General features: G+C 34.6%; 1 protein-coding gene across 1 annotated transcript in view; it reads right to left on the reverse strand.

Moving 5' to 3' along the window:
- Positions 1–397: 397 nt before the first annotated feature.
- The window catches only part of LRRTM4 (leucine rich repeat transmembrane neuronal 4), an 822,236-nt gene continuing 797,915 nt past the window's right edge, over positions 398–24,718 (reverse strand). The window contains exon 2 of the mRNA XM_049784598.1: positions 398–633. Coding sequence (XP_049640555.1) covers positions 412–633 — 222 coding nt within the window. The 3' untranslated portion in view covers positions 398–411. The remainder of the gene's footprint in view (positions 634–24,718) is intronic.

The raw sequence follows: 24,718 nt of genomic DNA on the forward strand, positions 1-24,718 counted from the left end.
TTATACACATCTAACAAGGAAAACTATTGTTTCCCCGAATTCCTCCCATCCCTCCCCGCCCTCCCTTCCCAGTGGTTCTCCAGCCTAGGAACCATGCAGTGTAGAAAAAGCGAATATACAAACAAACCTATATGTAGCTAGGGTGAAATCTATTTTTATAAGAACTTGACACTTTTACTATTTACATCCAGGAGCAGTCTTGTTGATTGATGTCTTAATGCCGAGAAAGTTCTATAGTTCTCCTGGTTATTCAGCAGGAGCAACCACAGTCCTCTTGGAGCAACTTTGCGTTTTGATTTCTTCTGTGTCATAAATGTCCTTCACAGAAATGATGAACTGCCTTGATGTCACTGTCGGACACCCATTCACCCTCCGTGTCTAGTCCCCCAGAGAGTAGTTGGCTTGCAGATGTTAGTTAGTTATTCTTTCCAGGTAAATGGCTGGCGCTGCCGACCTGGCTATGGTAGCAATGAAGCTGTGGTCGTGCCCGAGTTCCAAGCTGGGGGTCTCATCCTGCTCCTGAGACACAGCTTCGTATCCTTTGTTGGCATGGAGTGGCTGGTGCGCCTGGCAGTACCCCATCACAGGCGGGTCATAGCTGTAATATGGCAAGCTCTTCACATGATGTGGAATCTGAATGTGAGAAAGATAAAGACTTATTAGAGAAAAGATCTAGCAAGATCAATGGATAACATATACAGACATTGATTTATTTATTCTCTCTTTCAGGCTGTTTGAAGTCATCAACTTATGAATAAACATTAAAATAATGAATGTTACTATTTAACTTAATCATTTGTCTCCATACATATTTATGTGAAATTATACACACATGAGCTATACAATCGAACTATGAGATAATATAAACACTTGATCTATACAATCAAAGATAATTCAATGCTGCCTCATCATCTGTCATCAATCATCTTTCAGGAACAACTAAATTCCTAACTACTAGGGAATTTAAGAAATGTATGCATCCACATATAATTGAATGTCTATAATACAAAGATTGGGAGTTTGCTCAAGCACCAGTGAAGAAAGGCACACCATCATAACACTTCTCCTCCAGTTCATTTTAATAAACTGTCTATCTACCCATTTTTTATCCTGAGTCCTATGGGCTCTCTGTTCTTTTAATCTTTGTGTGATATAAGCCAGTAACTACATTTAATTAGCATGATTTTATATAAATTCTTTATTAAATAACTGATGGCTTGTCTATCTCTTTGCTGTAATTATTTGACACTTTATATTCAGTTGCTAAAGTTGATAAGCTGTTGTCAAAATTTAATAGAGAAATTAACTCTTAAGTGCTCTTATAAAAGAAGATAATCAGATTTTGATCTAACAATCATACTTTCAGATTCCTTTATTCTTTTTTGATTCCTTTATTCTTATTAATATATAAATTCTTCAATGCTCTTAAAACTTAATGTGTTTTATACACTATATTCATAAATGTATAAATAAAAATGTGACACAAATGAACTCTATTTTTATTTGATATTTCTGTTTTCATCACCCAAATGCAATTTATTATGAAAAGACAATTGCAGGTCAAACAGTCATTTATTAGCAGGGAATAAAAATAAATTTCTAATGATGATAAACCATTTCAACATTTAATTAACTAGAATATAAAATAGTATATACTCTTTAGTATGCATATAGCAAAGTTTCTACTGAATCATGTCATAAATTATTTTAGATTGAAATTCACAATAAAAAGTAATTTAAAAGACACTTTAGTAGGGGTCAAATTGTTAATACAGCAGGCAGGGTTCTTGTCTTCTAGGGGAGACCAACCTGTGCTTGTTCCCTAGCAACACATTTGTTATTTTGAAACCCATCAGGAGTGATCCTTGACTTCAGATATAAGAGAAAGCTCTGAGCACCACAGGGCCTTGAAACAAAAATCAAATACACACAAAACCAACAAACAAAATTTTATGCAAAGTACATATTCATTTGACAGTTCGGTGTAGTTTCTATGCCATTTCTCTATCTCTACCACTCACACACATAAACATTACTGTTTTTGTTAATGAGTGAGACAAATATATCAAAAAATTTGCTTTATATTTTGGACTTGAAATAGAATCAGACATTATTTCACTATTTTCACTATTTTCAACACATATTTTTTAAAAATGTCCAGATGAAATGATTTCACATAACACAACATGTTGACATAATATCTTAGATATATAATTACAGTTTCAAAAATGCCTGGAAAAACACATGCTGCATGAAAGATTACTGAAATGAAGATGCTTTAGCTATTTAATATTCATCTTGTAGAAACTTTGAAGAAAGTAATTTAAAATAACATGACTACATAACTAGATACTAAACTTAAAGTTAGGTTTGTCTAGGTTATTTAGGTTTTGGGGGGCTCTTAATGTTTCCTTTTACATTTTTTTCTGCCACACCCATTTGAAGGTCAAAGGTTAATCCTGGCTAAGTGCTCAGAAATTGCCCCTGGCTTGGGGGGACCACATGGGATACCAGGGGATCGAATCATGGTCCTTCCTTAGCTAGCGCTTGCAAGGCAGACACCTTATCTCTAGCGCCACCTCACCGGCCCCTTAATTTTTCCTTTTATTATCTTTCTTAGTAATTCACTCCAGGTCAGACATGAAATGTTTGTCATCAAATTCTAGTTTCCAGCCCCAATTTTTCCTGTGTTGAATAGTTACAGGTATCTGTGATTGGTATCATGGTTCACCAAAACTCTGAAAAAAGCATAAAAGTGACCAAACTTTGTTCCGACATTTCAACAGGGAGAATTGTATGAAGAAGACATTACCAACAATTTGCCAAAGGTAAAGTTTATGATCAAAAACACGAAATTTTCACTAAATTTCACTAAGTGACAACAACTTACTGGGAGTAAAACATTTGTTGTTCATATTCATTTAAAGTATGGCTCATTTCTTCCAATTAGCTAAATTAGTAACAGACATCAAAGTGAATACTAAGTGATTTTTTTCACTCTTACAGCACCACAAGTAACCTTTCTCTAGTCATTTCAATGAACTGATAATTGAATCGTTTGTGTTCGGATTCTTCTATAACATGATTAATCTAGTTAAGAAAACCAGTGGATCACAGATCTAGTTGAATTTTTAATGTGAAATAAAATGCTTAAATTTAGATTATTGTTCAAAAGAAAATTGTCTGCTTAAGAAACCATGGAAGTTTTCTTTAAATTAGATTAATTTAATGCCCAAGGAACCTGCATTAACTGTAGACATTCAGGTTAGTATACTGCATCATCTCTAAATTTAGAACATTTGTTTTTCCTTTACAGTTAGACTAGTTGTTTACTTTTTTCCTTCAGTGAACCAGGACGACTGCCTTTTCTATTGTATTTTAAGAGGAATTTAGAACCTCTAGCAGTGTAAACAGCATTGTAAAGCTTTCCTGCACAAGAGTCCAACACAGAAATACAAAAGCCAAGTGAATTGGCAAGCTCTGAAAGGATATCTGAGATGTTTGCCCATTTACACTTAGAATCTATTCTGTAGGGCACTATGTAATCAACTGACTGTGTTTTCTGAGGAGCTCAGAGACTGAGGTCTTCTCCTTTATAGTAATAACGTACAGTACATTAACCACCTGGGTCCCTGTGTGTATCATTGTTTCCTTTCCAACAGTCAAAACAAAGTCTCTTTAAGTTCCCCTTAATGTAGATTTGGTATTTTTGCAAGTGTGTTCTTAGAGCATTTCCAAATGGTCCCAGTGTTCCACTGGCTCTCTGATGGAATTCATACTGTAGCACAGCACAGCCTTATTTAAAGTTGGCCTTGTTCACCTGTTTCAGTGCTCATTGACTGTAGAAGCTGAACTTTATTTACAGATAATGAGCATGATGCATGGAATGAAGAATTTCTTTGGGGAACGTGTAAGATAACATACCGACGTTATTCCATTTGTTTCTCAAGACTCTGAGCACTTGAACTAAAACAGAATTTAAACTTTTGTAAGTTGATAAATGTGTACGAGGCATTTTCCGTAATTAAATAGAAGATAGGTTGCAAAGTGGAGCAATTATGATTATCATGAATTATAAGTGACTTGAATTCTCTAAAGTTTTCAGCAAAACCTCAGAAAGGAGGATTATAATGACATTTCTGTCATTTCTATAAATTTGCGATAACACTGAAATGCTCCCTGATTTTCCAGAAAGTAGGCCAAAGTTAAAAGGTATATTCCTGCTCCAGCTTTGTGAAAGGGTAATAGTATCTTCCCTGGAAATATGCCCTATCTTTTGTTCCAAAGTTTCCATTTAGAGACTTGCAAGGATATGGAGAGTTGTGGAGTGGCTTTCAGAAATGTGTTCTCAGAAATTTAGAAGCCTAAGTATATGTTCAGCTTTTCCCACAATGTTTTTTTTTTTTTTCAATTTGTTGGAGGAAATTTAAAAGGATACTTTTCTCTCAATTGTGATGGCTCATAGTGTTAGTTATTCAAAGAGGAAAGATGAAAAAGAAAATATGTTTAATTCTTGGATAGAAGAAAAAAATTTAGTGGGATATGTAGATAGTAAAAGGTCTGCATGCAATTGATGTAGATCCATCATTTTTAAGCAATAGTATTTATTGTTTAAAATGAGCAACAAAAATTATCTGTGCAGTGTATAACTGAGGAGGGTGAAATGGATTTTTGATATAGATGATCAGGAAATATGTTAGAAGCTCAGTTTTTTTTTTTTTTTTTTTTTTTTTTTTGGTTTTTGGGCCACACCCGGTAACGCTCAGGGGTTACTCCTGGCTATGCGCTCAGAAGTCGCTCCTGGCTTGGGGGACCATATGGGACGCCGGGGGATCGAACCGCGGTCCGTCTCCTAGGCTAGCGCAGGTAAGGCAGGCACCTTACCTCCAGCGCCACCGCCCGGCCCCGAAGCTCAGTTTTTTTAAGAGTATAAAATTCCAGTCTTGCTCCCTTCTTTTCAAACGATATTAGCATTCGCTATAAGTAGTTTAACAGCTTGATAATTCTAAAATTACCATGGACTGTCAGCAATGTTATTTATCAACTTTTTTTTAAACATTGTTTGCATTTCAACATGAGTTTTTTTAATTGAAGTCCTAAAAAGTTGATTTTCCATTCATTAAAGGACATTTGATATCTAATTTTAATTTTAGACAACTTACACCATTTAAAAGTGTATTTATACAAATTTGACATTCATATAAATGTGACAAGCTAAGTTTAATAAAATATGACCCAATTTTTTCTAATTATGGGAATAGAGTTTTAAAAGCTCAGGAATTTCTGAGATTCGACTAATTATTGTGGTTCTGATGATTAAAAACTAAAGGGAAAGGAAATTACAGAAAAACAAAGAAACAAAAACTATAGGGATTTATCCTAGGTAGAAAATAAACATTTCTGAAATATTCTTTTTTTTTTTTTTGCTTTTTGGGACACACCCAGCCAGGGGTTACTCCTGGCTATTCACTCAGAAATTGCTCCTAGCTTGGGTGACCATATGAGGCACTGAGGGGATCGAACCACACGGTCCGTCCTAGATTAACACATGCGAGGCAGATGCCCTACCACTTACCCACCGCTCTGGCCCCTCTGACATATTCTTACCATTTAAAAATGTTTATGTAACTTGATCTCACTTCCCAACACATCTGAATTGTTGAAAGAAACAAGGAAACATTTCCTAGAAACCTGATTTTGTTCCTCACTTTTTTCAAGTTAGAGATTTAAATTAATAACATCCTTGACTCTTACATTCCTAACAAAGTTATTTCATAGAAAAAAGAAGCAAGATAATTAATGAATATAAATCAATTTATCAAACTACATTATTTAATCCCATTTTATAAAGAGACATCTTGACTCATTTTCTTAATGCAACCTTGGCTTTTAATTTGAAAACATCAATTATCTAATCATTATTCTCTATTAATTAAAGTAGAACTTTCACTTCAAATGGCATTATTTATAAAACATGTTAGCTACAAAACTTATTTTAAATCACAATTTTGAAATTGAATTAAAATGTTAATTATAGTTCAGCTTCAAAATGAAGTTAATTCCTAATTTTATTTAAAAGTTTTGTTAAGTTTGCAAGATATATATTGATATTTAGTTACCACACAATATAATACAATTTGTTTAATTATAAAATTGTTATTTTGAATGTATGCCCAGTGAACCAAATGATAGTCACGTATTATTATTGTATAATGTAAATATTAATCATTTTCAGTAAGTTCTTCATGCCTCTTGTTTATGCTTCTTTCTATTGCTCTCCTATTCTGGTTCTGAATGCAAATTTTATCTGTATTCTATCACCTTAGATTAGATGATATCTACAATAGGCTATAAGTTGAATGCAAGAGCTTCAAATATTTGTTGTTGGTGTGTCTTTTCTCGATGGTAAGTTTTCCATTATAGATTCACAGAATACATTGTTTACCTGCAAGCATATCAGTGAATCAGTGAACAGTGGAGTGCTTTTCAGATATTTGCTTTTACAGGTAATGATGTTATGTACTTTAAGCACCACGTACTGTTTCTACAATATACTGTTCAAATAAATAAGGTGTGTTGGCTTTTTTATGCAATAGGAGCCTTTCTGTTTTTTCTTTCCCATCACCAAATCAAAAATCCTTAGAGATATAAGATATAGATTAGATGAAACTGAATTAAAAAAAGATCATTATCATATAATTCAGTAAAACCTGTGAAAAAACTGGTTTAGTCTGAGAAAAATAATTTTTGCAGAACTATGGATTACTCATTTAGCTTTAAATATTCACAACAAGAAAAAAAAAGAAAAGAGGCTTGAAAAAAATTTCTGGTGCCAAGCTAAATCATAGAGTAAATGGTAAGTATTGGAAAGAGAATATGTTTCACTCCCAGGGTCCACATTGTGGAATGCTGAATAATGCAGGGGTAAGCCTGAATGAGTAAACTAGACTTCTATTGATAGTAAAGGGGGTAGGTACCTGAGAAATAATACAGCAGGTAATGATTTGATTTGATATCACTGACTCATTTCCTTAGCCCTACTAACCATGATCTCTGAGCAAGAGCCAGGTATAAGTCCAGAAACACCAAAACTGTGGACACAAAGCCCCAAAATAAATTAAAATAAGTGTTTGAGAGAAAACACCCACGTTGATCTTCAGTACCATATATGGTTCCTCAAGCTCTGACAGGAATAATTACTGCATATCATCATATGTAACCCCAAATAAAAATAAAATTAAAATAGGGGCCGGAGGGGTGGCGCAGTGGTAGGGCTTTTGCCTTGCACAGAGCTGACCTAGGAAGGACCATGTTGGAACCCCTGGAGTCTTATATGGTCCTCCAAGCCAGAAGAGATTTCTGAGAACATAGCCAGGAGTAAACCCTGAGCGTCACCAGCTGTGGCCCAAAGTATGCTTGGAACAGGGGTTGAGGGAGGACAGCATTGGCAGTGGGAATGTCCCTAATTTAATGTCACTATGTACCTAAAATACTACTGTAAAAATTTGTAATCCACTTCGGTCAAAATAAAAAACTATTAAAAGAAAAAATCCAAAAATAAAAAATTAAATAAAAAATAGTTGGTTAGTAAGTATAATTGATGATCCCTAGCACAATACTTGGTCCCCCAAGCACCACTAGAAGTAAAGCACAGCCAGGTATGATACCTTCACAAAGAAAATAAGAAAAAAAAGAAAACAGAAAATTCTTCAAGTTTTGAAAATGAATCAGAACTTGTTTGCTTGTAGGTTTATCTCTTACTTTTCACCAGCAGCTAAGTCAGTCCTTCCCTACACTCCACCATGGTGGTTCATTAATTAGACCAAATCTTTCTTAGACCAAATAAGTCTGTACATCTTGGACATTCCAATACTTTATAGTCACACAGTTTATCCTATATTTCAATTACAATAAGGAATATTCTGACAAATAAGAAACATTAAAAAATTAAGAGATAATGATAAATTTAAAATAAACATTAACTAGTAAATGAATAAAAATGAGAGCAATTTTAAATGCATGGTCACTGAACATCATTTAGACACTGCTTAGGTTCAAACGCTTGTTCAAAAATAGAATAACAGTGTTCATGCCTTCCTTTCATTTGCTTTAAAATTAAATGTGTGAAAATTGTGAAATAATCTATAGATTTTGTTGCATACATATGTTATATATTAATTTTATTTAATTTTTGTTTTATAAGAATCTATCAGGGTAAACAAAAATAATGGAGACTTTGATAATACTACCCATTTTTATTGTGAACTAAATACAACATGTACAGTATTTTCTATGTGCAGTGCACAATTTTGGTAAGCCCTGAATATTGACTTTCTATAGTAACTAATGACTCTGATCATTTCAAATTTCACTTCTGACAAAAGTCACACAAAAGCACTTACTTTTCTTCTTCAATTTTTATTTAAAGGTGGGTATATATTCTATTTGTGCACTTATCATTTTCCAAGTTTTAAGTTGGAGTCAGTTATGGGATAACAAAATAGAGCATCCACTTACATTTTTATTGCTCTCCTACCAGGACTGGTTGTCTATGAAATGTCAAGAGAGTTGATTAAGTTAATGAATTAGGCACGAGCCATTCCTTGAAGTTAGCTTTGACTCCATTAACTGGGAATCTTATTACATTAGCAGCACTCTCAGCATTCAGTGAGGTTTGTAGCTAATGAGCTGGATTAATTAGTTAGTATTAACTTCTAAAGGGCCCTGAATTGAAAGAGTAAGATCTCCCCAATAGTGCATTGCAAATAAACATCCTATTTAAATGAAACCTGAATAAATTTGTCTCCATGTACTTAAGTAAAAATTAAAAAAATTAAATTCAAAACTCACATAAGTCTTTTCTGTGGAGAAATAAATGTGGAGGTGTCATGATAATATTGGAAAGAAAGCAAGGTTTCGTGTATGTGTGTGTGTGTGTGTGTGTGTGTGTGTGTGTGTGTGTTTGTAGTTTTTCTAAGAGGAAAATAGTGTCATTACCTGAGATCAAATCTATTTCTGGAAGCTTAAAAATCTAAACCACAGGAGAAAACAATCAGACTTATTAGTGCATACACACAAATACAATTAGAAAATGCATTTTCCAAACCCTTCTTAGAATGTTAGAAGCATAAAAGCACTGGAAATGCTTATTTCAGAAAGATGCAAACAACAAATATAGCCATTTTTCTTCCGTGGTCATTTCTTTTTTCTACAATGTTTTGTGTGTCTTCCTTCTACTGTCCATATGATTTTGTATAATGTTTTATGGAGTTTTATGTTAAAAATGCCAGGAGATTTATTCTTTTATAATTTCTTAAGGTTATTTTGTTATTTATTTTAATTTTATTATTGGAGGGGTCCTCAAGAGTTATCCAGGGAACCAGAGGCCAAGGCTGACAACTCTTAGTCAACTGGGCTTGCAGTTATTTTAAGGCCAAAGATTGTGGCCCCAATGACTTGAAGGGACTTCCAAAACAATCCTTAGAGTGACAGGTAATCATACCATTGTGGGGATCAACACATACAAGGCAAATACCCTAACTCAAATATTACTTCCCCAGTCTTTGTCATTTGCCTTTATGAAGCAGAATTGTGGACTCCAGTGTAAAAGTTTCCAACCAAATGACAGCTACAGAAGGAAGAAATGTCCTGATGGGTGAATATACTTTGTAAAGTAAGATAAGTAATCTGATGCTAATATTGTCTAAATAGAACTTCCTGCGGGACTGCCTGATCTTAATGAAAAGAAGCATGAAGATGTATATTTAATTACACAAATAGGAAGTGCACATTTGGAAAATGTAATTAAGCTTTTTATTCTGATTGAGTATGTTTTAGAATAGCATGGCAAAGTGATGCATAAGTAATGCTCTCATATTTTTATTAAAATGTGTTAAGATCCAGGTTAAGGCCTGGATCTCTGCCATGGAATATATGCTATTAAGGAGTAATTATATAAAAGTGAATTTGCCATCACAGTTCATCTATTTATGTATTCATTCATTCACAGGGCAAATATTTATCACTGAGGTTTGCAAACTTTACTGTAAGGGCCAATACTAAATATTTTAGGAGTTGAAGCTATATAGTCTTTGATACTGATATTAAGAGACTTGAAAACTTCAATATAGTTTGGAGTGGAATCACACCACAGTTGTGTTTCTGCTTCAATCAAAATTATTTCTAGGAGTCAGCAGCTAAGGTTCTTGTCCTCCCTGTGCTGACCTTGGTTCAATTTCCTAGCTCCGTGTACGACCAGTTTGATTGGAACACAAAACCAGGACTAAGTCCCGTAGAACAGCTGGGTGTGATACACTTCCTCAAATTATTTATGACTTATAAAATATGATTTTAATATCATTTCATATTCTGGCAAAGGACATTTTTCTCAAACATTCAAGAAGTACAATTTGCTCACTTTACCTGTTAAGAATAGGAAGAATAAATAAAGGGGTTTGTTACATTTCTTTTAAATACGATGTTTTATTAGAATACTCATAATGAGACCAAACTTTCAGTTGTCTGAATTTGAGACTGATAATTCAAATCCCCAGAAAACAGGTTGTGCTCCTAATATAGAGCATTGCACATTTCCTTGCTAAGGAACACACAGGTCTTCTACTCTAGAATAAAGCACTTCCTGGCGAGAGACAAAGCTGGACTTTGTAGCTAAAGCGCTCAGAAGTCAGACTGGTACCTCCAGGTGGGAGTCCTGAAGACACCAGTGGGTCAGGTCCCTCAAACATGCGATGGCAGAAGAAATGCTTTATGACCTTTAAGTGAAGATCTTAAACAACACTCTGAAATCCGTGAACTTCCCCTTGGGGGCTCAGAGCTTAAAACAGGAAACCCAAGCGAACACCGGTGAGTTTACAAAGAAGGTTACCATCAGGAGTCATTTAATCACAAACACGCCTTGTTTCGTGGAGGAATTCAAAGAACTTTCTTTATATTTTTCAACCTCACCAACCCTTTCCTTTATCTGGCTCTTTTTAAGTCTACTCCCTTCTAGGAAGGTATTTTAGGATTTCTGTCAGCAATGCTTATTTTTGGCAAGTATATTGATGGTCTGAGTCAGTTTAAATGACACCTTTCTACAGGGAACTTCCCTAATCAAATCTTCCAAAAAGACCACCCTAGTCTTTCTGACAGATGTAAATCACATCCAGTTTCAATTTCCTGTTGATGTTCCTCAAGTATTTGGTAAATGTTAAATACCTGCAATTTCTCATGACTTTGTTCCTTCACTATCTTTCCCCACTTAGTTCCAGAAGAGTTTTACCTGCACTGTGACTTGCATTTGTTAATAAAACTATTCCCCAAGAATATATGGATTTATAGGAGATAATGGTAGAGCACTAGTTTTATTTTGGCAGGCAGGAGTTTGCCTCAAAAACTGAATTCTTCTCTTTATTTTTTTCTTCTTCTAATATTTAATACTGCATTCCATCTTCTCATTTCTCATTTAAACCAGAGATGTAAGAGATATATTTTCTACCTATCGTCTAGAATTGTAATGAGTCATTAGTATGAATCAAAGACCCACAAGTTTATGGAACTTAATTGTGATTCTACTGCCACAAAATTCAATGGAAAGGGTAGATAAAAAATGGGAAGGAGGGACTGGATAGATAGCATGGAGGTAAGGCATTTGCCTTGCATGCAGAAGAATAGTGGTTCGAATCCTGGCATCCCATATGGTCCCCTGAGTTTGCCAGGAATGATTTCTGAGCTTAGAGTCAGGAGTAAACCCTGAGCACTGCTGGGTGTGACCCAGAACAAAAACCAAAAAAAGGGGGGGCAGGGAGAAAAAATGGAGAGAGAGGAATAAAGGAGTAGATGCTTATTACTTGGTTTTGATCCAAAGGCCCACAAAACAGACATAGCACAGATGAAGCACATCTACTATGCATGCTATCGCAAGAAGCTTTCTGTGTTCTATCAGGCACTGAGAGCCTGCATGGCATATATAAAAGAGCTATGTTCTTAGAAATATTAGATAGGGGCTGGTGTGGTGGCGCTAGAGGTAAGGTGTCTGCCTTGCCAGTGCTAGCCTTGGACAGACCTCGGTTCGATACCCTGCGTCCCATATGGTCCCCCAATTAGCTAAGTCTCTCAAACCATTCTTGTCTTTTTCCTGAGAGAATGGATTCCACAACTACATTTTCTTGAGCTATGTTGGAATCCCTCAGCCCAACAATGCCTCAGTAAAAAGAAAAAAAAAAATCCTTAATAAATTACGATAAACAGTCCCCACAAGGTAGCCTGAGGGTCTGGAGGATACAGGGCTTTATTGTAAGTTCTTCTCTCAGCTGCTCTGAGAAACAATAACAAAGACATGGGTCTTTCATGGACTCCAAGAAATCAAACACCTCAGCTTTGTTTGTTTGTTTATCTTTTTAGCCTCCTCCACATTAAAATTTATTTAATTCATCGTTCTTTATCATTTGGCCTTTGGCATTTCATTGCTACTCAGATTTCACTGGTTTATAGCCCTGGCTCAATCTAATCCACATCTATGGCAGTTAACAAACACAGAGAAGTCCCCCTACCCAGATCAATTACATTAAATCAGTATTTCTGGAATCAGAGCCCAGGCTACAAGAGAGTTAAAAAAAATAAAATTGCCCTAGGTGATTCAAATGTGCAACAGAGGTTGACAAGACCTATTCTTGTTAAATTTAGATTGCTTTTCTTTAAAGATACAGGCCCAGTGTGGGAGTACACACTTTGACTTACCTAATTCCCCATACTTGCCTGGAGACCACCTGGTTCAAAACAAAGCACGTTACTTCCTTTTCATAAGGTACAAAGCATAGTGGACCATGTGCCTTTTTAACTCTTCCATTAATTATTTTCTTAAAATTTAGAGCATTATTTCTAATTATTGGGTATTGAGTTTCTTTAACTTGCCCTCTTCATATGCTTGTCAGAAACTGTACTGCCTTCCTTTCCTTGATCAATTTGTTTATACATAGCTTTTGCTCTTTCTCCCTAAAGTTAGGTGTAATTCAGTTGGGCAAATTTAACATCTATCATTATATACTTTTTTTAAATAGCTACTTGTATATGATTTTACCTTGCCTCGATAGTGAGATGTCCATAAATGCTCAGTCAGCTGGAGATCTCCTTTTCCTAAACATTTTCACAATCTATTCCTTTTATTTTTTTGTAAAGTAATTTCATGTACTTGAATGGTAATAATAGCCTATTCCTTGCAATATGGGAAAGAAAGGATTTTTTTGTCTACTTTAAAAGCTAATAAAGACTCCCATGGTTGGAAAAATAAAACCTACCAATTATTTCCATATCCAGTGATGAATTTTAGAGAAAAAATTAAAACCAAAAATGGTTGGTTAGCAAGTAAGCAAAATGACTAAAATAAACTATGAAAGCATTCATCTTTGAGTCAATGAGTATATCTTCTCACAAGATATTAAAAGCTACTTAATTAAAAAGCTTTATTAAAAGCTAATTAATATACATAGGGGCAAAAACATATGTCTTCTGCAATTTAAAATCAATTATACAAAATTTATATAGTTAATAATTTATAGTAGTAAACTGTAAAAGAAAGTACTTTATATATTTGGGATCTATTTTCCAAATCTCTGTCAATTCAGTCCTACCCATCATTTTAACTGCTACATATAACAGCACACAAGACTTATTTGTAACTTGTTATATTCATTCACACTATGAGTTAGCATACTCATAGTTTATGATTCTCCAGAACTAAAGAATATTAGCTTTGCTGACTCTCTCCACTGGTCTAAAATGCAAAATGAAACAAAATTGTGTCACTATGTTGTTTAAAATAAGGAAAGAAGTTTGAGTAGTCATCTTGCTTGACTTTATATTTTTCCTTGACCAACATCCAAAGTTTAATCTCTCCTGAACATCTGTATCCTGTTTAAACCATTAATATAAAATTGTTTATTTTTACTTGTCCCATTTTGACTTATATAGTCTATCATCATGCTCTCTTGAATTATAATTCTGTCATTAACTATCATCACTAATCACTTCAATGACTCTTTAAACTGAATTATATGGTTATTATGATTCAAAACCTTTATTCTGATAAAAAAATTAATTTATAGTTTCTTGTCCCCTTCCTCCTTCTTATCTTCCTTTCTTGTCTTCTCCTCTTCCTCATCCACTGTTTCCTTCTCCTTACCCTCCTCTAACTCCTCTTCCTTTTCTTCTCATCTTCCTCCTTCTGTTCCAGAAAACATTAAACAGTGCCTCATATATATATAAGGAACTTGACAACTGACCCACATCCTTGACATTTTAATTGGAACTTATTTATTTCTAAATTAAATTATATATATAGGGAAATAATATCCTATTGCATGGAAATTACATTCATTTACTATTACTAGGATTGTTCAATAAAATGTCTAAATTTCACTTGTGAACTTAATTGTAGTTTTCTGATCTATTATTATTAAATTGAAGATTGGCTTTGATTTAGACCTTAATATTATAAGTTACTAATGAAGCAACTCAAATAATTATATAGCAAATTTATTATTTTTTATGAACTTAGCAACTGAGGTAAATTCAAAATCCTGTAACATATTTGAATATTTTGTATGTGATAGAAAAAGAACTCATAACACTTTGGATATATGTAATTTTTCATGCTTTTCATATAGCAATACAAAGTTCCACTTTCCAAAAAGGAGGTGGTCTGTGTTAAATCAAATGAAAACATGGAAAGATATAATATTTTTCACTTAATATGCATTTAAACCCCCTAAACATGCAATATATCCTGACAATAATTAAGAGATGATAACTAATGGGAAGTTTTAAATTGCTCAAAATATTTAAAAAGTTTAATTTACATTATTTAATAAAACAGAAAATAATGCTAATATAATAATCTAAAATAAACTGTTAATATAAAATAATCCAATTACTTAGGGCTGAAATGATAGCTCAGTAGGTAGGTTGTTTGCCTTGCATGAAACCAATCTGTGTTAAATCCCTTTATAATGGTCCACTGAGCCTACCAAGAGTGATTTCTGAGTGCAGAACCAGGAATAACCCCTGTGTGCTACAGAGTGTGCTCACCCCACCAAACCCCCAACAATCCAAGTGGTCAGCAACATGATAAAGAACTTGTAAAATATATATGATAGTATTCTATAAGGAAAGATTATATATCACCTTTTACAATAAAGAATGGAATGTAGATGAGGCCAGAGAGCAATGTTAGTTATAGCAAGTCATAAGAATAAATACTGGGGTTTGAGAGATAGCACAGTGGTGGGGTGTTTGCATTTCATGCAGCTGACCTGGGACAGACCCAGGTTTGATCTCCAGCATCCTGTATGATCCCTCAAACTTGCCAGGTGCAATTTCTTATGCAGAGCCAGGATTAACCACTGAGCACCACCAGGTGTGGCCCCAAAACAAGTAAAAAGAAACAAACAAAAAATAAATACTGCATGACTTCACTTATGTGAAGTATAAAGAAGCAGTAAGGAAACAGACTATCTTCGTTGTAAACAAACTTTAGGTTCTATCAACACAATTGACCATGACGAACTAGAGGGGGTGAGGACCAGATTGTGGATTCTTGGAAAAGTATGCATGGATGGACTGTGTTGGAGGTAAACTGGCACTGGGATGGGTAAACTGCATTGATATGATATGCCTCAAATATAACTATTACTAATATTAAAAATGTGACACCTCAATGAAAAAATGACCATGTACTCATCAGAGACCAAACGTTTTGCTTTATTGAAACTGCCAATATAATGTCAGAGGTATTCTATTAGGAATGCCTGCACAATGGTATGGAAAGCAGAGTTTTCATAGAGCAGAACGCAGCAGCCCTCAATTTTATAGTCAATGGAAACAAACAAAAAAGTTTTCTTCCTATCTTCTATGCTACAGTAATACTCTGCTTTAGTTGAACTTATAAATGCTTTGCAACGTTTATAAATTTAATATAAATATAAACCTTGGGTATCACAGAAGTGTCTGGAGTGATCTCCAGAACTGCAGGACAAGAATCAGTCTGGCAGGCTCAGGACTTTGCATTAAACTTGGAGCTGAATGGCAGAGAAACACGTTGGCTAAGTCCTCTCTAGTACCATTTGGGAGCTCTCTGATTTTTCATTTAATTTAAAAGGTTAAATTAGAGCAGGTTGCAATTTTGTGGGAGTGCTGACATTCCTCTGCTGAAAAGAAATGTGTTGCTCATATTTGATTTTACCTTGGTGGATGTAAAATATGTCATTGATTAGCAAAATAGTTCTGAGAAAACCAGCAACTAGAGATCACTTTAGTCTTGAAATGATGCCTGGGATGATTTACTCCTGTAAAGTGATGATTAGGGCTTTTGTTTACATTATGTAGCCATGGCTTTTATTGGGGTCCTTTCCGGTAGAGGAAGCTTCTATATGTCTCTGTCTAGAACTGCTGGGGTATTTCGGTTTGGTTTAGACTTGGTTCTGTTTTTGGGCCACATCCAGCAAAGCTCAGTAGTTACTACTGGCTCTTCACTCAGGAATTACTTCTGGAAATCATGGACTACATTTGATGCCAGGGAAGGCAACCAGATCAGCTTACTTATTTACTTGTATCATATCATTTTTGCCCTCCCCCATTTCTTTTTAATGCAGTTAGGGAGTGCTTTGGGGGAGCGTGGTGAGGCACTGCCTATTCGCAAAGAAAGAATCAGAGTGTTTCCGTAGCCTAGAGTACTTTGAAAAATGAAATGTAGAAGGTCCAATTAAATGATAAATAAACATTTTTCAGTGCATAAAAATAAAATAAAGAACAACAATATGACACAATTTAAATATGAAGTGTCACAACCAAGCTCCATTTCTGGTTCTTTTTACACATGTCCTCATAATCAACCTGGTTTTGCCTAGATAAAGTATAATTCAAACTGCAGTTTTATTTGACCATTCAAGGCAACAGAGAAGGGTGGTATCGGCTTCCTGCTCACTCTTTTTGAATCACTCTTGTCCTATATAGATTGCACCATTTTTACATTCTCTATGTTTTCTTTTTCTTTTTTTTCTTTTTGTCTATTTTTGGGAGGTTTGGGGGGGGGGTACACTGGTGTTACTCAGAAATAGTACCTGGCTCTGCAATCAGGAATCACTCTTGAGAGTGTTTGGGGGACTATATGGGATGTGAAGGATCAAACTGGGTAGACAACGTGCAAAACAAGTGATCAATATACTGAAGTCCAGGCCCCCAGAAAGCATTCTTTAAATAAAAGAGCCCCGGATTTTATCCCAAATTCCACATATTCCCTCAAGTACTGCTACGAACAACTTCTAAGCACTGCACTGGGAGAAGCTTCTTTCTGAGGATTTCTAGGTAACTTCAAAACAAATAAATATAAATGATAGATGCTAGAGCTGAGGTATCTTGGTGAAGAATGTATGTCATATTTTGATTGAAAAACGCCTAGATCACATAATGTAAATGACTCTTGAGCTGGGTACTTGATAATTTCTACATTAAATATGCAAACCTCCCTAGAATACAATCAACTGCTTTATCTGCAGCAGAGGAAGCCATAGTTAAATCTACAGAATCATGGAAAGTTGAATCTACAGAATCATGGAAATGTGAATCACAAAAAATTATTCAAAGTGACATGCAAAGCAACTTTTCACTCAAACATCCTATTCTATTCTCTCTCCTTTATTTCTCTGTGGGTTTTCTTCTTCATTCTTATATTGTCTTTCCTTTTATTCTTACAAGATACCTCATGGCCTCTCCCTGCTTTCTTTGCCTTGCCACTATTGCAAATCTTTTTTGTCTTTTAAAAATTTGTGGTTTTTTATTTTTTATTTATTTTTAAAATATCTTTATTTAAGCACCATAATTACAAACATGTTTGTAGTTTGGTTTTAGTTATAAAAAAAGAACACCTCCCCCATCACCAGTGCAACATTCCCAATATCTTTTTTTTTGTGTGTGTGTGTGTTTTTGGGTCACACCTGGCAGTGCTCAGGGGTTACTTCTGGCTCCATGCTCAGAAATTGCTCCTGGCAGGCACGGGGGACCATATGGGACACCGGGATTCCAACCGATGACCTTCTGCATGAAAGGTAAACGCCTTACCTCCATGCTATCTCTCTGGCCCCACATTCCCAATATCTTAATATTCTTCTGGCACCTGGGTGTTAAAATCAGCCAAGTTTAGGTTTTAATCAAAATGCATAAAAACATTTACAGAATATTACAAAAATATTAACATATGTTGATATTTAATAAGATATTAATTTTAAAATCACTAAGCCATTACTTTTCTAAGTAACAGTGCCCCATAATGTTAATTTATCCAATTTAAAAAGATGTGAAAATATAATATATAAAATCTTAAAGGTTATATTTAAACACTATAAAACATTATTATAAATGCCTAAAACAGAGATCTTAATATTCCTTTAAAAGAAGAAAATCTTATATTTAAGGTTTTAAGTTTGAAAATATAAAATGTGAATGAAAGGAATAATTTAAAATTTCTTTCAGAAGTTGGTAAATTGATTCATTCTCTAAAAAATAATGACAGTAAGGGGAAAGTGCAGTTACTGCTTTACTTGCAGTAATCCTAAGGATGTTAACTTATTCCATCCATTTTTCACAACAATATGTACAATTTTTAATATCAAAAGCTAAATCTTTCTGGCACCATGATAAATGACTGCATTGATGAATGAGTGAAATAAGATTTTGTCTTTGAGAAAAGATTGTTATTTTATTAGGTCAAATGAGAATTTATAGCATGCAAAAGAACTATCTTAAAATTGATGGCATATTTAAAGAGTATTAAATGGTTTTCCTCAAAATATACAAGTCATATCTTCTTAAGGAAAATGGTTTTCAGTTTGTATGACTAATTATCAGCAAAGCATAATGCTTTGCTCTGGACAGTGTATAAATAAGAATGAAAATAAAAAATTATAAACTAAAAAAAAAGTCTAAGGAATAAATTAAAAACTCTATTATGCAAGTTTCTTTGAAAATATCCCTCTTGTTAGAATTATGGAACTGTCTTGTTACTGAAATGCCTTTTTTTTTATGTATACAGCACTCTAGCATCAGGGAAAGATTAGAACAAAGAAGTCAAGTTAAGAACTGTGTGATTATGTTTGAGAAATGAGTTGTATTTCTTTTGGGGTCTTCTTTTAACCACCAACTAATATCAGGAATATTTGGAGATTAAAGTGTGTGTTTTATTTCATTTCCTAAAAATTTATTTCATTACCTAAAAATGGTAAGCTTATTAACATCTTAATAAACAGATCATTCTTTGGCTTCAGAAACTTTACCTCACCATACTTAAAGAATTCCTTCCAGAGATTTTCAAATTTACTTGGTCTACTGCCACTTTTCTAAGAAAAAGAGAAAAGAAATTTGCTGACTGCCCCTCCTGGAAATTTACATTTTGCATGTAAATGAGAGGAATGTGTTCCAGTTTGTCCCAGTTGTTTCTAATGCTCCTGCAATGTTCCTTTATATTCCCAGCATTTACCTGTAGGGAGTGGAATCATTAAATCTAAAGAAACAGATTTTGAACAGTCATCCCTATAAAAACGTGGGGTAGTGCTCACACATGCTAGTTTGAGCACACACACACATACACACATGCATACATACACAAAAGAGTTATCAAATGGTAATACCAAGTGGTTCTTGTACAAACCAATCACTGGTCCAGGAAAAAATTAGTCCCTAGGTGAATGATGAAGAATTAATTTAAAAAACATAGTAATTTTCCTTTACTTACTCTGTCTTCTGCTTTTATGAGAATGAAGATTTCAAATGAGAGTAGTTGACTGTTATAATATAACTGAAACTATTAAATTTACTAGATAAATTTGGGATTTAATTTGGCACCAAGAGGAAGCTCATTTGCAGCAAAAACATTAATATGGTTGTTAAGGTCCTTTTCTTAGTGTAGTTCAGCATGTTGCTCCTGATAGTGTAGTTCACCTCAGCTACAAACTTGTTAGAAATACAAAATTACATGCCCATCTTAGATTTACTGAATCTGCATTTTAACAAGGCCTCTAGATGATTGATATGCATATTAAAATACAGGAAACACTGCCTTCACAGATTTGCTGTTTCAGAGTAACTTTATCACAAGAATACCGATGGCATTTACACTGGTTCAGTCCTATGTTTCCACCAAATCTAAATCAATAACATATTAAAGATTGTTTATTCTTTTTCAGAACCCAAAGAATTGGTTTTCCCCTAACAGCATGACTTGTTATAAATGCAAACCATTAGATCAATATAGAAATAATAAGAATAAGCTCAGTCTAGGTAACTGCTTGGAAATATGTTTTAATACCTACCTGCTTCTTTTTGTGTTTTGTTTATTAATTTTAGTTTCTTCTGGGCCCTGAACAGAAACACTCCAAGGCTATAATAGCTTTCTACTCCTGAATAATTTTACTGGGGAGACCAAGTGGTACTAGGATCCACATTTTGCCTCCATTATGTAAATCATACACTCAGCCCATTGATCTAAATTATTTTGTCAGGAATCAACCTCTAAACAATGGATAAAGAAGGTAGCAAGGAAACATAACACTAACATTTTGCTTAAAAATAATTTTTTCTTTGTGTATATGTACCACAGTTTCTTTAGCCAGTCATCTGTTGAAGGACATCTTGGTTGTTTCCAAAGTCTTGCTATGGTAAATAGTGCTGCAATAAATATAGGTGTAAGGAAGGGATTTTTGTATTTTAGTTTTGTGTGCCTAGGGTATATTCCTAGGAGTGGTATAGCTGGATCGTATGGGAGCTGAATTTCCAGTTTTTGGAGGACTCTCCATATCACTTTCCATAAAGGTTGGTGAGGCAACCCCACCAATAGTGGATAAGAGTTCCTTTCTCTCCGCATCCCTGCCAACACTGCTTGTTTTCATTCTTTGTGATATGTGCCAATCTCTGTGGTGTGAGGTGGTACCTCATCGTTGTTTTGATTTGCATCTCCCTGATGATTAGTGATGTGGAGCATTATGCAGCCATCAGGAGAGATGAAGTCATGACATTTTCCTATACATGGATGTACATGGAATCTATTATGCTGAATGAAATAAGTCAGAGAGAGAGAAAGACGCAGAATGGTCTCACTCATCTATGGGTTTTAAGAAAAATGAAAGACATTCTTGCAATAATAATTTTCAGAGACAAAAGAGAGGAGGGCTGAAAGTTACAGTCCACTTCATGAACCTCACCACAAAGAGTGATGAGTTTAGTTAGAGAAATAACTACATTGTGAACTATCCTAACAATGAGAATGTATGAGGGAAATAGAAAGCCTGTCTAGAGTACAGGTGGGGGTGGGGTGGGGTGGAGGGATATTTGGGACATTGGTGGTGGGAATGTAGCACTGGTGATGGGGTTGGTGTCCTCTTATATGAATGAAACACAACCACAGTCATGTTTGTAACCAGTGTTTAAATAAAAAAATATTATTAAAAAATAAAATTTTCCAGGAAAGTAATATTTTGAAGGAATCAAAGTAAATTTTCTCACAGAGGGAAAAATCTTAGTGACATAAAAATGCCCAAAAGTTTGAGGTTCTGAATTGTTCAATGAGTAAGGTTCTTGCCTTGCATATAGCTGGCCTACGTTTGATCTCTGGACACCATTTAGTGTCCCAGGCCAGTCAGGAGTGATCCCTGATTTAGGAGACAGAAGTTTGCTCAGAGCACCATGTTCTCCCAAAGAAACTGAAAAAGATAGCATAAAATTTTAAAATATTCAACCTAACAAATGTAAATCATAGGGGCCAGAATGGTGGTGCAAGGGGTAGGGCATTTGCCTGGCATGGGCTAATCTAAGATGAACTGTGGTTCAATCCCCCAGCATCCCGTATGGTTCCCCAAGCTAGGAGTGACTTCTGAGCACATAGTCAGGAGTAACCACTGAGCGTCACTGGGTGTGGCCCAAAAAGCAAAAATAAATAAATAAATGGTAAGAAAAAAAGAAAAAAAATTGTAAATCATCACCCAACCCCCAACCCCCACCAGATCTAGGAAAATAAGACTCAGGGTAGTTGCCCTAAGAACCTGTTATTGAACAGAGCATTGAAGGTGTGTTGGTACACAATTCTCTTTATGTGATGCCGCTTTGGGACAAGGTTACACCTTTAGGAGCAGTGCTCAGGGTCACACCTGCCAGTGTCCTCAGCATCATAAAATGTCAAAAAACTTAAGGCCACGATCCTTTGAACTATTTACCCAGCTCATACTGTGTGACTTTCGCACAGTACTTTCACACAGCTAAAATGTTGAACCAGATGTGGGCAAATGAAGCTGAAAGGCAGTGGTCTAATGTTAACCAAACAAGAAGAAATAAATCATAAGAAATAAAAAGCATCAAAAGGTGTTAAAAGAAAATAGAACATATTTTTATAATGTTCTGTTTTAGAGAATTTAGTAATATTATGTACCACATGTACTAGAGTGTAAGCTGATCCGAGTATAAGCTGAACCCCCTAATTTTACCCTAAAAGCTGGGAAATCTTAGTGACTCGAGTATAAGCTGAGATGGAAAATGGAGCAGACACTGGTAGATTTCAAAAATAAAAATGTATACAAAAATAATTGAGGAATAAGTAAATAAATAATTACGTAAATAAATAAATGATTACATTTACAATACATGATTGTTTGATACATTGTGTACCATTAACATACCACATTAACCCATAGTATTCAATGGCAACTTTAAAATAGTGAATAAACCATTTAAGACAGTAAAGCATTGTAAATAAATGATTAAAAATCCTGAATCCTTCTATTTCAAAGTTTTTTACTGCCATGTTTTTTTTCACTTAATTAAATGTGCCATTGAATAGTGGGGGTCAAAGAATTCAGTGTCATACTGGTCAGTTCAGCCGCCTACCTCTTCAACTCAGCCTGAACTTGTGGACTGAGCTGAAGCACCACTCCCTCCAGTAGACTGCAGACTACTTGTATGACCCGAGCATAAGCCAAGTTCAGGGTTTTTGGCACAAATTTTGTGCCCTAAAACCTCGGCTTATACTTGAGTATATAGGAATATACAATCTTCTATGCTTTATATTTTCTCAAACTCCATAATTCAATATTATTCAACAAATATATATTGATATACATACATATATACATTTATATGCATGCATACATATAATTTGTATTTATAATATATATTACATAAAGTACTCACTCTCACACAACTCAAACCCTAAATAAATTTTGTATTAGAATTTCTACTAATAGTTTTTCTTTATCTTATAATGAATATAATTTCCCAGAATTTTCACTAGGGAACAGGAAACCATGTGGGTATCTAGTTATATATAAAAATATAAATATATAATTTTTCTTTTTTTTTTTTGGGCCACACCCTGTGACGCTCAGGGGTTACTCCTGGCTATGCGCTCAGAAGTTGCTCCTGGCTTCTTGGGGGACCATATGGGACGCCGGGGGATCGAACCGCGGTCCGCCCTAGGCTAGCGCAGGTAAGGCAGGCACCTTACCTCCAGCGCCACCGCCCGGCCCCTAAATATATAATTTTTCAAGTGATAAAGATTTACCTATTTTTATCTATGGCGCCCCCAGGCACCTAATATTATTTCGATATCTAGTTGAATTCTAAAATTGTATCTCTTTACTAATGTTTTTCTTTGGAATAAAAACCTATTTATTTTCAAGATTCATAAATTATTCACATTTCTATATTTTAGACATGAATAGCTGACCTGTCAAGTATGTTGAAATATTCTGATTAAAAATTACCTATGCAATTAATATCTACTTTTTTATACTAAGCACTTAAAAATCCACCAAGAAAGTCACAGAAGGTCTTTTACCCCCCAGTAGTATAATTGAAACATTTGACATAACATAAAATATGTCTCCATATTCATGCATTTAAATTTCTAATTGTTTCTCAGTACCTTAGAGAGCTTTTCTAGGTCAACTAAGTACTCAGACTGTGCTGTATGTTCCAAAAGTCCAAAATTAATCTCATCTCTATAACTCATAAAACATAGAATGTTAGCAAATGCTTTCGATTACATAAATGTTAAAAAAGTTTCAGAGGAGGAAAATTGTAAAAATCAAAACTTTGCAACTTTTAAATATCTGATTAGCTGCCTAATTTGTTCCTCTATCTCAGATTAACTTTGAAACATATTTAATAATAAGCTACAATAATAATGACAAAACAAAAATCAACAAGTGATAAAACGTTCCATTGAAACTATATTTATTTAAACAGTTTTGCAATGTTCATCTCATCTCACTTTTTATTCAAAGAAATTTTCCAGGGCCAGACATTGATGGAAGATGTGCATATGTATACTCATTGCCCAAAAATGTCTTATCAGCTACTTAGAAGCCAGATAAAGTTTCATCCATTTCCAAAACCTTAGATGATTTTCCTGGGATGTAATGCTGTAAAAGGCAGATCTAAGAAACAAGAAAATGACTGGTTCAGAAATACTCAAACTAATTTACATGAGACTCAAGCAAATACTACTAAAACGACCTCAGTTGACAAATAAGGAATGGTGGGGGAACAGCAGCAGTGACTATTGTTAACCCCACTTCTTCCACAGAATTCTTAAATACTAGAGGACATCAAGTCCAGAACTGTCAATTCTTTTGCTGAAACATTTCCCTGAAACAAGAAGGTCGTGTGTGATGCCCTTCAAAAC

The sequence above is a fragment of the Suncus etruscus genome, chromosome 12 (assembly GCF_024139225.1).
Source record: "Suncus etruscus isolate mSunEtr1 chromosome 12, mSunEtr1.pri.cur, whole genome shotgun sequence".
NCBI classification, from domain to species: domain Eukaryota; kingdom Metazoa; phylum Chordata; class Mammalia; order Eulipotyphla; family Soricidae; genus Suncus; species Suncus etruscus.